The sequence below is a fragment of the Thalassophryne amazonica genome, chromosome 5 (genome assembly GCF_902500255.1).
Source record: "Thalassophryne amazonica chromosome 5, fThaAma1.1, whole genome shotgun sequence".
NCBI classification, from domain to species: Eukaryota; Metazoa; Chordata; class Actinopteri; order Batrachoidiformes; family Batrachoididae; genus Thalassophryne; species Thalassophryne amazonica.
In genome coordinates this window covers 120478579-120492283 of record NC_047107.1, presented here as the reverse complement: position 1 = coordinate 120492283, position 13705 = coordinate 120478579, and the positions used below count along the sequence as shown (strand labels likewise).

The 13705-nt window shown below is 42.7% G+C and overlaps 1 protein-coding gene across 1 annotated transcript in view; it reads left to right on the top strand.

Moving 5' to 3' along the window:
• Positions 1–13705, top strand: part of fras1 (Fraser extracellular matrix complex subunit 1) — a 786018-nt gene that overhangs the window by 218892 nt on the left and 553421 nt on the right. Inside the window, exon 10 of the mRNA XM_034171199.1 lies at positions 2064–2153. Coding sequence (XP_034027090.1) covers positions 2064–2153 — 90 coding nt within the window. The remainder of the gene's footprint in view (positions 1–2063; positions 2154–13705) is intronic.

The following is a 13705-nucleotide window of genomic DNA, read 5'->3' as shown; positions in this document are numbered from 1 at the left end:
ATATCTATAATAATTGTAAAAAAATAATGCTGACTACTTCGTGAATTTCGCCTAACACCAGTTATTTTTAGAATGTAATATATATATATATATATATATACGAGGTCTGTCAATAAAGTATAGGTCCTTTTTATTTTTTTCAAAAACTATATGGATTTCATTCATATGTTTTTACGTAAGACATGCTTGAACCCTCGTGCGCATGCGTGAGTTTTTCCACGCCTGTCGGTGACGTCATTCGCCTGTGAGCACTCCTTGTGGGAGGAGTCGTCCAGCTCCTCGTCGGAATTCCTTTGTCTGAGAAGTTGCTGAGAGACTGGCGCTTTGTTTGATCAAAAATTTTTTTCTAAACCTGTGAGACACATCGAAGTGGACACGGTTCGAAAAATTAAGCTGGTTTTCAGTGAAAATTTTAACGGCTGATGAGAGATTTTGAGGTGATACTGTCGCTTTAAGGACTTCCCACTGTGCGAGACGTCGCGCAGCGCTCTCAGGCGCCGTCGTCAGCCTGTTTCAAGCTGAAAACCTCTACATTTCAGGCTCTATTGATCCAGGACGTCGTGAGAGAACAGAGAAGTTTCAGAAGTCGTCGGTTTCAGCATTTTATCCGGATATTCCACCGTTAAAGGAGATTTTTTTAATGAAAGACGTGCGGGCGGATTGCAGCGTCGGCTCGCAGCCGCCGCGTCGCTCCGCCACAGGAAAAATACCTCTGTTGGAAGCCTTAAGGACAAGTTGGAACATGTCCAGCTGTTAAACAATTTCTCATATACTCACTCCACTGAAAGCCATCAAAAGCCGCCTGGATTTTACAAATGTTATCAACACGGAGGTGTTTTTCCTGTGCCACTGCGCCGGCTGCGTCCCGACACGCGGACCCGTCTGCACGTCTGTCATTAAAAAAATCTCCTTTAACAGTGGAATATCCGGATAAAATGCTGAAACCGACTTCTTCTGAAACTTCTCTGTTCTCTCACGACGTCCTGGATCAATAGAGTCTGAAATGTGGAGGTTTTCAGCTTGAAACAGGCTGATGACGGCGCATGGGACCGCTGCGCGACGTCTCGCACCGTGGGAAGTCCTTAAAGCGACAGTATCACCTCAAAATCTCTCATCAGCCGTTAAAATTTTCACTGAAAACCAGCTTAATTTTTCGAACCGTGTCCACTTTGATGTGTCTCATATGTTTAGAAAACATTTTGATCAAACAAAGCGCCAGTCTCTCAGCAACTTCTCAGACAAAGGAATTCCGACGAGGGGCTGGACGACTCCTCCCACAAGGAGTGCTCACAGGCGAATGATGTCACCGACAGGCGTGGAAAAACTCATGCATGCGCACGAGGGTTCAAGCATGTCTGACGTAAAAACATATGAATGAAATCCATATAGTTTTTGAAAAAAATAAAAAGGACCTATACTTTATTGACATATGTCTGAGTGTGTAATAATTTTGCTTCTGTACACCAGCAACTTTGAATTTGAAATGAAACAATCAAGATGTCTTTGCCGTATTGACTTTCAGCTTTTAATTTCAAGTGGTTTCCAAAAATGTCCCTTCTATAAGAATTAAGGAATTACAGCCATTTTCATACACTTTTCCTCCATTTTTGGAGGAAAAATCAAATCAGTCAATTAAATCATGACATCTACAGCTAATTTTCTTCATACAAGTAACATTTCCAAGTCACTGAATATGTCTGGGACTTCATATCCATCAATCATTAAAAAATACAAACAGTATGACACTGTGTGGTAAATCTGTCTGGAGTGGGCACTTCTCAAAAACTGAGTGGTTGTGCAAGAAGGAGACTATTGAGAGAAGACACCCAGACAACTCTGAAGGAGTGACAGGCTTCTGTGGCTGTAATTGGAGGAGCTGTGCATCGTGCAGCTTTTGTCTGTTACATCAGGAGTTGCACAGCTTCATAGTTAAATTGAACATAGAATGGAGGGACCATGTAAAACAAATGTCTGGAAATCCTAAATGGTTAACACAATGTTTTGTTTTATTTTCTTTTACTGTACATCACAAAAGAGATATAAAATGTAATTGTTGTTTTTAGGGTTCCGAGCTTGTTCACCTGCTGGGGAAATGCTGCCCGGAGTGTTCCTCTGCCAAGCCTTCCTGCGTCTATGGAGGCAGAGCCTATAAGGTACTTTGATCTACGTTTGCACATCATTTGCAAATCATGCTCTCAAAAGTACATGCAGACACATAAAAAAATAATACTGGCATTTGCCACAGGTCGAGTGGTAGGAAACTATTGCTGTGTTAAAGTGCTTTATGGATTAATAAAGTGTAGCTCTGCTTTAACAAGCCACAGATCCAGAACTGGCACCTGGTCTCCACAATGAAGATCATGATAATGCACCACAGTAAATATGGACTTAATTGTCATAACATCTATATAAAAGGGAGTCTGAATACATAACAATCAGAGTTTTCAGTTACTCAGGGCTATGTGCTGCACTGTCAAACATCTTGTGCAAGTGTCTTCAGTCATTTTGCACAAACATGTTGTACTCATTGTTCTCACTATAAAAAAAAAGGAAGAAAAAAAGAAAGACTGTGGCAAAACAATTTCCTTCGGGATTAATATAGTTCTTTCTTATTCTTATATGCTCCTTGTTTCTCATGGCAGAGTGACAACTCAATGCTGTCATCACTCTCTGAGCAAAGCAAATTTATCTAGATCATAATTTTCTATTCCTCAAATCTATGTGTCTGTTGTCTACAAAAATAAAAATAAAAACAAAACAAAACAACGCCGCCCCCCCCCCCCCCCGCCAAAAAAATCCATGTTTTTCAAGCACCATGTAAAATTTCCTGAAGATGTGCAGTAAGATTTTTCTAAGCAAAATCTAAACCTTATGTCCATTAAAATTCGCTTAAATCGTCATCGCATAAACCAGATATTCACACTCACCGGACAAAAGCAAAAGTCCCAATGCTTATTTATAGTTTTCTATGTAATGAACACAGTATATAATGGATTTTTGCTGACGTTGAACAAAACGTCCTGCCCCATCATAATGTATTCCTATTAAAAACCCCTCGTATGTACCGGACAGAGCAGTCTGGACGTGCTCAGTAACAGAGGTACGAAATGAAGTTCAGCACTGACACTCACCGATTCGAGGAAAGTGGACACCGTATTTCCGAGATTAAAAGATCGGGCGTTTTTTTTAACCGTGCTCAGACCCAACGCCTAATCGAGGCAGGCCATGATTCAAGTCTGGTGATTATTAATAAAATACTGCTTGCTGCCAGCACTGTAAGATGGTGTTAAGTTTCACATACGAGGGCTGTCAATAAAGTAAGGGTCCTTTTTATTTTTTTCAAAAACTATATGGATTTCATTCCTATGTTTTTACGTCAGACATGCTTGAACCCTCGTGCGCATGCGTGAGTTTTTCCACGCCTGTCGGTGACGTCATTCGCCTGTGAGCACTCCTTGTGGGAGGAGTCGTCCAGCCCCTCGTCGGAATTCCTTTGTCTGAGAAGTTGCTGAGAGACTGGCACGTTGTTTGATCAGAATTTTTTCTAAACCTGTGAGACACATCAAAGTGGACACGGTTCGAAAAATTAAGCTGGTTTTCAGTGAAAATTTTAACGGCTGATGAGAGATTTTGAGGTGATTCTGTCGCTTTAAGGACTTTTCACGGAGCGAGACGTCGCGCAGCGCTCTCAGCCACCGTCGTCAGCCTGTTCAAGCTGAAAACCTCCACATTTCAGGCTCTATTGATCCAGGACATCGTGAGAGAACAGAGAAGTTTCAGAAGAAGTCGGTTTCAGCATTTTATCCAGATATTCCACTGTTAAAGGAGATTTTTTTAATGAAAGACGTGCGGACGGATCCGCGCGTCGGGACGCAGCCGACGCGGTGCGGCTGCACAGGAAAAACACCTCCGTGTTGATAACCATTTGTAAAATCCAGGCGGCTTTTGATGGCTTTCAGTGGAGTGAGTATATGAGAAATTGTTTAACAGGCAGGACATGTTCCAACTTGTCTTTAAGGCTTTCAACAGAGGTGTTTTTCCTGTGGCGGAGCGTCGCGGCGGCTGCGTCCCGTCCGCACGTCTTTCATTAAAAAAATCTCCTTTAACAGTGGAATATCCGGATAAAATGCTGAAACCGACTTCTTCTGAAACTTCTCTGTTCTCTCACGACGTCCTGGATCAATAGAGCCTGAAATGTGGAGGTTTTCAGCTTGAACAGGCTGATGACGCCGCCTGAGAGCACTGCGCGACGTCTCACACCGTGGGAAGTCCTTAAAGCGACAGAATCACCTCAAAATCTCTCATCAGCCGTTAAAAGTTTCACTGAAAACCAGCTTAATTTTTCGAACCGTGTCCACTTCGATGTGTCTCACAGGTTTAGAAAAACAACGCGCCAGTCTCTCAGCAACTTCTCAGACAAAGGAATTCCGACGAGGGGCTGGACGATTCCTCCCACAAGGAGTGCTCACAGGCGAATGACGTCACCGACAGGCGTGGAAAAACTCACGCATGCGCACGAGGGTTCAAGCATGTCTGACGTAAAAACATATGAATGAAATCCATATAGTTTTTGAAAAAAATAAAAAGGACCGTTACTTTATTGACAGCCCTCGTATATCCCTGGGTGTGATTTTGTTGGTTTTAAGCATATAGCGGATTTTGCCCATTTGATACATATAATGGATTTTGATTATAACAGACAAAATTCGCTGGTCCACCACAATCCATCACATGTGAGTTTTACTGTATGTTTTTCATTCATTCATTCATTTTTTGCCAAGTCTGAGTTCCGTAGTAGACCCGGCAAATCATCCCACGCTTTCCTATCCTCAACAACGTCGTCTCACTCACTCACTCACTCACTCACTCACTCACTCACTCACTCACTCACTCACTCACTCACTCACTCACTCACTCACTCATCAACCGCTTACTACACATAAGGATCATGGAGGGTTGGCGCCTATCCCAACATTCATAGCGCGTGAGGCAGAGTTCACCCTGGACAGGATGCCAGTCTGTTACAGGGCCACATATAGACAGACAAATACATCCACACCGCACGCACACTTACGGACAATTTAAAGATTCCATCCACCTAACCTGCATGTCTTTGGATGTGGGAGGAAGTCGGAGCACCCAGAGGAAACCCATGCAAGCACAGGGAGAAAATGCAAACAACACACAGAACTGCCACAGGTGGGAATTGATCCCATGACCTTCTTGCTGTGAGGCAACACTGCTAACACTAATCCACCGTGCTGTTGTCGTCTAACTCTTCAATTTTTTTCAATTTATTTTCAATTTATTTTAATTTATATTACCAAATCACAACACAGTTGCCTCAAGGTGCTTCACACAAGTAAGGTCTAACCTTACTAACCCCCAGAGTAGCAGTGGTAAGGAAAAACTCCCTCTGAGGAAGAAACCTCAAGCAGACCAGACTCAAAGAGGTGACCCTCTGCTTGGGCCATGCTACAGACATAAATAACAGAACAATTCACAAAACACTTTTGCACTGCAAAAGGACCAAAGCATCCTTATCCTGCCAGCGGATAAAGGCAGATGCACGGTGGTCCTGAACACATCTGACTACAAGGCCAAGATCAACAACTTGCTCAGTGACTCCAATACATACGAACGTCTGAAGAGAGACCCCACGAGCGGCTATAAGAAGAAAACCATTAGCTACCTCCAAACCTGGAGAAAGAGGGACTCATCGACAGGCAGACATACTACAGACTGTACCCTGGGGACGCCACTCCGTGCATCTATGGACTGCCCAATATCCACAAACAGGACGTGCCACTCAGGCCTATTGTATGTAGCACAGATTCCATCATGTACAATGTGGCCAAGCACCTCAAGTGGATTTTGGCTCCTCTAGTGGGTAACTCAGAACACCATGTGGAGAACACACAAGATCAAGGACCTGCAGCTGGAGGCAGATGAAACAATTGTGTCTTTTGATGTGACTTCGTTGTTCACCTGCATCCCCACCGCTGAGGCCATCTCAGCTGTGAGGCAGAGACTGCTGGAAGATGTGTCTCTACTTGAAAGGACCAAACTCACACCAGACAACATCTGCCAGCTCTTGGAGATCTGTCTTAACACCACGTATTTCCTGTTTAGGGGGAATTACTACAGGCAGATTCATGGCTGTGCAATGGGGTCTCCGGTATCCCCCATTGTGGCTAATCTGTACATGGAGCGAGTGGAGAAGACAGCCTTGACGTCTTTCACGGGCATCTCTCGCAGTCACTGGTTCAGATATGTTGATGACACATGGGTTAAAATCAAGCAACAGGAAGTTGAGGACTTTACAGAACACATCAACTCGGTGGACGCCAATATCAAGTTCACATGTGAGGATGCCAGAAACAACCATTTAGCCTTCTTGGACTGTGATGTTACGATTGGAGAGAACAGGCAGCTCCAGACAGGGGTTTACAGAAAACCAACTCACACTGACCAATATCTGCTCTTTGGCTCAAACCACCCCCTTGAACACAAGCTCGGGGTGATCAGGACGCTTCAACACAGAGCCCTACAGGTGCCCACAACTGCAGAGGGAAGGGCTAAAGAACAACAACTTGTCCGGAAAGTCCTCACAGTATGTGGGTACCCACGATGGTCCCTGGACAAAGTGCAGAAGTCCCAGAGAACAAAGAGACCAGATAGACAGGAGACGGAGACAAGAAGAAGAGGAGTGTCTCTCCCTTATTTAGCAGGAGTAGGGGAAAACTACAGAGGATCTTCAGACAGCACAAAATCCCAGTTTACTTTAAACCGGTTAACACCTTGAGACAGAAATTAGTTCACCCTAAGGACAGGATCCCTAGTTACAAACAGAGCAATGTAGTGTATTCTATCAGATGTCAGGAAAACTATAACGAACACTACATAGGTGAGACTAAGCAACCTTTACACAAAAGGCTATACCAGCACCGCAGAGAGGGCACCAGTGGACCTCAGTCTGCAGTTCATCTCCACCTTAAAGACACTAACCACACGATTGAGGACAAAGAAGTTAAAATATTAGCCAGAGAGAAGAAATGGTTTGAGAGAGGGGTCAAGGAGGCATTCTTTGTGAGACACGCTTTATCTCCTGTTTACAATGGGGTACTCAGGTCAAAGCAGTTTCAGTCTTTTGTTCATGGTAATGAGTCATTCACGTCATCAGCAGAGTCGTCAAGGGAGCCATCAGGAGAGGGACAGCTGCCCTGTCATTAGGAGGGTGCTAACTAGAGCACAATAGGTGCTAATTAGAGCTATTGTTAGTCACCAGCCTATAACAGTCTGCCTCTCGGTAGGAGGGGTCTGGTTAGGTTTAAAACTCCAGCTTTTGTGACTTCTTGATTATTCTTCTCTACAAGAGTCAAGACAGAAGTCAGACCACCAGAGCAAGAATTTTAGCTGAGGAAGCTTCTGCGATTTGAAGCAAAACGTCCTCGCGTCAAGCAACCCAGTCCAGTCCAAGATTCAAGCTTCTCTACTATCAATTCACAAAACAAATATACAGGAAATGTTGTTGATGCACAGGACAGGAGGGTCTCCAGCACAAATACCACACCCATCTCTGGATGGAGCTGCACCTTAAATAAACAGAGAGAAAAAACAGAATCAGGCATCAGAAAGATGAGAAATACAGTATATTTTGTCAGCATTAAACAACAAGAAAAACAGGAAATACTAAGGTGATCACCGGCCACTAGCCCTAAGCTTCACTAAAACACCCAGAATTTAGGTAAAGTTGAGGCCGCGGCACACTCCATTTCCTAATAAAATGAATTAAAAGAGTGAAAAGCGTAGAACTATACTATGCCAGTATGCTAGCCATACGAACGGGAAAATAAGTGCGTCTTAAGTCTGGACTTGAAAGTTTCCACAGAATCTGACTGTTTTATTGATGCAGGGAGATCATTCCACAGAACAGGGGCAGGTTAACTCATTGAGTGCCAGCCATTTTCAAAGTTCAGAACATCCCAGTGCCAGGATTTCTTCAGCATTTCAGTGTTTTTTCAAGACCCATAGAAAATTGAGTTCTATGTCCATGTCAACAACAAACATACCACAAGAAAAGAAAAGAGAAGAAAAGAAATTGGCTCAATGACGTGTCTTTGGCGCGGGGCGTTACTATCGGAAAAGATGTGTTTTAGAGTCAATGGCATCGAGTGAGTTAAGAGAAAGCTGTAGGACCTGCAGACTTCTTATTCCCCCAATGGACACAAAGTAGTCCTGCACCCTGAAAACACAAAGCCCGGGCCGGTACGTAAGGTTTAATTAGGTCAGCTAAGTAGGGAGGTGCCAGTCCGTGAACAATTTTAGAGACTAGTAGCACAACCTTAAAATCAGATCTCACTGGGACAGGAAGCCAGTGAATGGATGCCACAATGGGTGTAATGTAGTCCTTAGGTCCTTAGTTAGTCCTTAGTTTTGTTGGTATGGGATCAGATAAACAGGTTGTGCTTTTTGTTCACTTTACGAGTTTTGTCAGCATGCCTAGAGAGATACTCTCAAATTCTGTACATCTAGGTAATACCTCAGTAATGGTGCCCACTTCAATAGCAGGGTGTAGTGGCCAGGTTAAGGCATGCTGGGATATGTTTAACCTAATGTCTTATATTTTCTTCTCAAAGTAATCCAGGAAGTCTTGTGTTGTAAAAGGAGAGTGACTTACAGGTGGTTGTCCATGAATAAGTGTTGCCACCATGCTGAACAAGAACTTTGAGTTATGCTTGTTTTTGTTAATCAAATCAGAGTAGTAAGTCCGCTTTGTAGCCAGTAATGCATGCTTATAGTCTAAGATAGCATCACAGCACACAAGGTGGAATACTTCTAATTTTGAACTATGCCATTTCCGTTCTTGATCTCTAGCCTTATGCTTGAGGTCACGCAGGTAATCATTGAACCAAGGTGACGGTGTTTTGGGGGAGCATGGTTTTAACACAGGTGGTGCAATCGTGTAGTTTTGTGTAGAGTGTAGTTTTGAGCACTGAGTTTAAACTATCCACAAGACTTTCTACTGAGTGGGTATTTGCCAAATGTGAAGCTAAGACATCAGGCAGTCTAGCTTCGAGTTCAGCCTTTTTTGAGGAGTTGATGCATCGCCGTAGTGATATATAAGGTTGTTGTTCCACTAAACACGGCAGCGAAACTGTAAACTTAATAAATGAGTGATCAAAGACCACTGATGTAAGCGGCATGATGTTAGTTCCCTTCCAGCAGATCCCGAGCAGCAGGGAAAGCAGGCCAACTGGGTGACTGTGAGGAGGAAGCGTAGCCCTAAACAGAAGCCCCATGTACACCGCCAACCCGTTCACATTTCTAACCGTTTTTCCCCACTCGGCGACACACCCACCAAGGATCAAACTCTGGTTATTAGCGACTCTGTTTTGAGAAATGTAAAGTTAGCGACACCAGCAGCCATAGTCAATTGTCTTCCGGGGGCCAGAGCAGGTGACATTGAAGGAAATTTGAAACTGCTGGCTAAGGCTAAGCGTAAATTTGGTAAGATTGTAATTCACGTCGGCAGTAATGACACCCGGTTACGCCAATCGGAGGTCACTAAAATTAACGTTGAATCGGTGTGTAACTTTGCAAAAACAATGTTGGACTCTGTAGTTTTCTCTGGGCCCTCCCCAATCGGACCGGGAGTGACATGTTTAGCCGCATGTTCTCCTTGAATTGCTGGCTGTCTGAGTGGTGTCCAAAAAATGAGGTGGGCTTCATAGATAATTGGCAAAGCTTCTGGGGAAAACCTGGTCTTGTTAGGAGAGACGGCATCCATCCCACTTTGGATGGAGCAGCTCTCATTTCTAGAAATCTGGCCAATTTTCTTAAATCCTCCAAACCGTGACTATCTAGGGTTGGGACCAGGAAGCAGAGTTGTAGTCTTACACACCTCTCTGCAGCTTCTCTCCCCCTGCCATCCCCTCATTACCCCATCCCCGTAGAGACGGTGCCTGCTCCCAGACCACCAATAACCAGTAAAAATCTATTTAAGCATAAAAATTCAAAAAGAAAAAATAATATAGCACCTTCAACTGCACCACAGACTAAAACAGTTAAATGTGGTCTATTAAGCATTAGGTCTCTCTCTTCTAAGTCCCTATTAGTAAATGATATAATAATTGATCAACATATTGATTTATTCTGCCTTACAGAAACCTGGTTACAGCAGGATGAATATGTTAGTTTAAATGAGTCAACACCCCCGAGTCACATTAACTGCCAGAACGCTCGTAGCACGGGCCGAGGCAGAGGATTAGCAGCAATCTTCCACTCCAGCTTATTAATTAATCAAAAACCCAGACAGAGCTTTAATTCATTTGAAAGCTTGACTCTTAGTCTTGTCCATCCAAATTGGAAGTCCCAAAAACCAGTTTTATTTGTTATTATCTATCGTCCACCTGGTCGTTACTATGAGTTTCTCTGTGAATTTTCAGACCTTTTGTCTGACTTAGTGCTTAGCTCAGATAAGATAATTATAGTGGGCGATTTTAACATCCACACAGATGCTGAGAATGACAGCCTCAACACTGCATTTAATCTATTATTAGACTCAATTGGCTTTGCTCAAAATGTAAATGAGTCCACCCACCACTTTAATCATATCTTAGACCTTGTTCTGACTTATGGTATGGAAATTGAAGACTTAACAGTATTCCCTGAAAACTGCCTTCTGTCTGATCATTTCTTAATAACATTTACATTTACTCTGATGGACTACCCAGCAGTGGGGAATAACTTTCATTACACTAGAAGTCTTTCAGAAAGCGCTGTAACTAGGTTTAAGGATATGATTCCTTCTTTATGTTCTCTAATGCCATATACCAACACAGTGCAGAGTAGCTACCTAAACTCTGTAAGTGAGATAGAGTATCTCGTCAATAGTTTTACATCCTCATTGAAGACAACTTTGGATGCTGTAGCTCCTCTGAAAAAGAGAGCTTTAAATCAGAAGTGCCTGACTCTGTGGTATAACTCACAAACTCGCAGCTTAAAGCAGATAACCCGTAAGTTGGAGAGGAAATGGCGTCTCACTAATTTAGAAGATCTTCACTTAGCCTGGAAAAAGAGTCTGTTGCTCTATAAAAAAGCCCTCCATAAAGCTAGGACATCTTACTACTCATCACTAATTGAAGAAAATAAGAACAACCCCAGGTTTCTTTTCAGCACTGTAGCCAGGCTGACAAAGAGTCAGAGCTCTATTGAGCCAAGTATTCCTTTAATTTTAACTAGTAATGACTTCATGACTTTCTTTGCTAATAAAATTTTAACTATTAGAGAAAAAATTACTCATAACCATCCCAAAGACGTATCGTTATTTTTGGCTGCTTTCAGTGATGCCGGTATTTGGTTAGACTCTTTCTCTCAGATTGTTCTGTCTGAGTTATTTTCATTAGTTACTTCCTCCAAACCATCAACATGGCTTTTAAGGTGGCAGTAATTAAACTATTACTTAAAAAAGCCATCACTTGACCCAGCTATCTTAGCTAATTATAGGCCAATCTCCAACCTTCCTTTTCTCTCAAAAATTCTTGAAAGGGTAGTTGTAAAACAGCTAACTGATCATCTGCAGAGGAATGGTCTATTTGAGTAGTTTCAGTCAGGTTTTAGAATTCATCATAGTACAGAAACAGCATTAGTGAAGGTTACAAATGATCTTCCTATGGCCTCAGACAGTGGACTCATCTCTGTGCTTGTTCTGTTAGACCTCAGTGCTGCTTTTGATACTGTTGACCATAAAATTTTATTACAGAGATTAGAGCATGCTATAGGTATTAAAGGCACTGCGCTGCGGTGGTTTGAATCATATTTATCTAATAGATTACAATTTGTTCATGTAAATGGGGAACCTTCTTCACAGACTAAGGCTAATTATGGAGTTCCACAAGGTTCTGTGCTAGGACCAATTTTATTCACTTTATACATGTTTCCCTTAGGCAATATTATTAGACGGCATTGCTTAAATTTTCATTGTTAAGCAGATGATACCCAGCTTTATCTATCCATGAAGCCAGAGGACACACACCAATTAGCTAAACTGCAGGATTGTCTTACAGACATAAAGACATGGATGACCTCTAATTTCCTGCTTTTAAACTCAGATAAAACTGAAGTTATTGTACTTGGCCCCACAAATCTTAGAAACATGGTGTCTAACCAGATCCTTACTCTGGATGGCATTACCCTGACCTCTAGTAATACTGTGAGAAATCTTGGAGTCATTTTTGATCAGGATATGTCATTCAATGCGCATATTAAACAAATATGTAGGACTGCTTTTTTGCATTTGCGCAATATCTCTAAAATTAGAAAGGTCTTGTCTCAGAGTGATGCTGAAAAAGTAATTCATGCATTTATTTCCTCTAGGCTGGACTATTGTAATTCATTATTATCAGGTTGTCCTAAAAGTTCCCTGAAAAGCCTTCAGTTAATTCAAAATGCTGCAGCTAGAGTACTAGCAGGGACTAGAAGGGCTCCTCTCCTGTGGAACCAGCTCCCAATTCAGATCAGGGAGACAGACACCCTCTCTACTTTTAAGATTAGGCTTAAAACTTTCCTTTTTGCTAAAACTTATAGTTAGGGCTGGATCGGGTGACCCTGAACCATCCCTTAGTTATGCTGCTATAGACTTAGACTTCCGGGGGATTCCCATGATGCACTGAGTGTTTCTTTCTCTTTTTGCTCTCTGCTCCCCTGCACAGCATGTCTTTTTCCTGATTTTCTCCCCTCACCCCCAACCAGTCCCAGCAGAAGACTGCCCCTCCCTGAGCCTGGTTCTGCTGGAGGTTTCTTCCTGTTAAAAGGGAGTTTTTCCTTCCCACTGTCGCCAAGTGCTTGCTCACAGGGGGTCGTTTTGACCGTTTGGGTTTTTCCGTAATTATTGTATGGCCTTGCCTTACAATATAAAGCGCCTTGGGGCAACTGTTTGTTGTGATTTGGCGCTATATAAATAACATTGATTTGATTTGATTTGATATTTGCTCATATTGGTGGCACTTAGTTTGCGCTAATGTTAGCCTGTTAATATCATGTTACGTGACACCCTTTAACATCATGTTATGTATAGTGTGATGCTATCACATTTTCACCCTAGCATTAGCCTGTTAGCCTTGCATTATTGACACTGAAGGGTTTCAAGATATGAACGAATAAATCCGTTGTGAATCAGTGCTTTACGGTGGTCCTCAGCCACCACAAGTATACATATTTTTTAACACTTTAAATTATGCTGCTCACATTGTAGGCACTCAGCTCATGCTAACATTAGGTGCAATGTCAAGGTGCTGACAAGCTAGCACCAAACAAATTATGCAACAAATAATATAAAGAGTGTAACAATAAGTAAGTCCCTTCGGCTTCTCCCCTGGCTGCACTTGTAGATCACCACAGCAGATCTGAGCTGGATCGGCCTGTTGGTTTGGCACAAGTTTTGTCCCGGATGTCCTTCCAGACGCAACTCGATATTATAAGGAGAATGTGCAGGGGTGGACTTGAACCAGGAACCTTCTTCTCTGGAAACAAGCATACTAACCGCCTCCTAAACAGGTTTATGGATTCAAGTGAAACTTCAGACAATGGTAGAAGATGTGAAGATCTACCAGAATGAAAATAATTGCAGTCTGACATCATCAAGGTCAGATCACTGGACTGACGGCCCTGTCGGGCTCTTTAATACAGAGGGTGACCAGTTTGT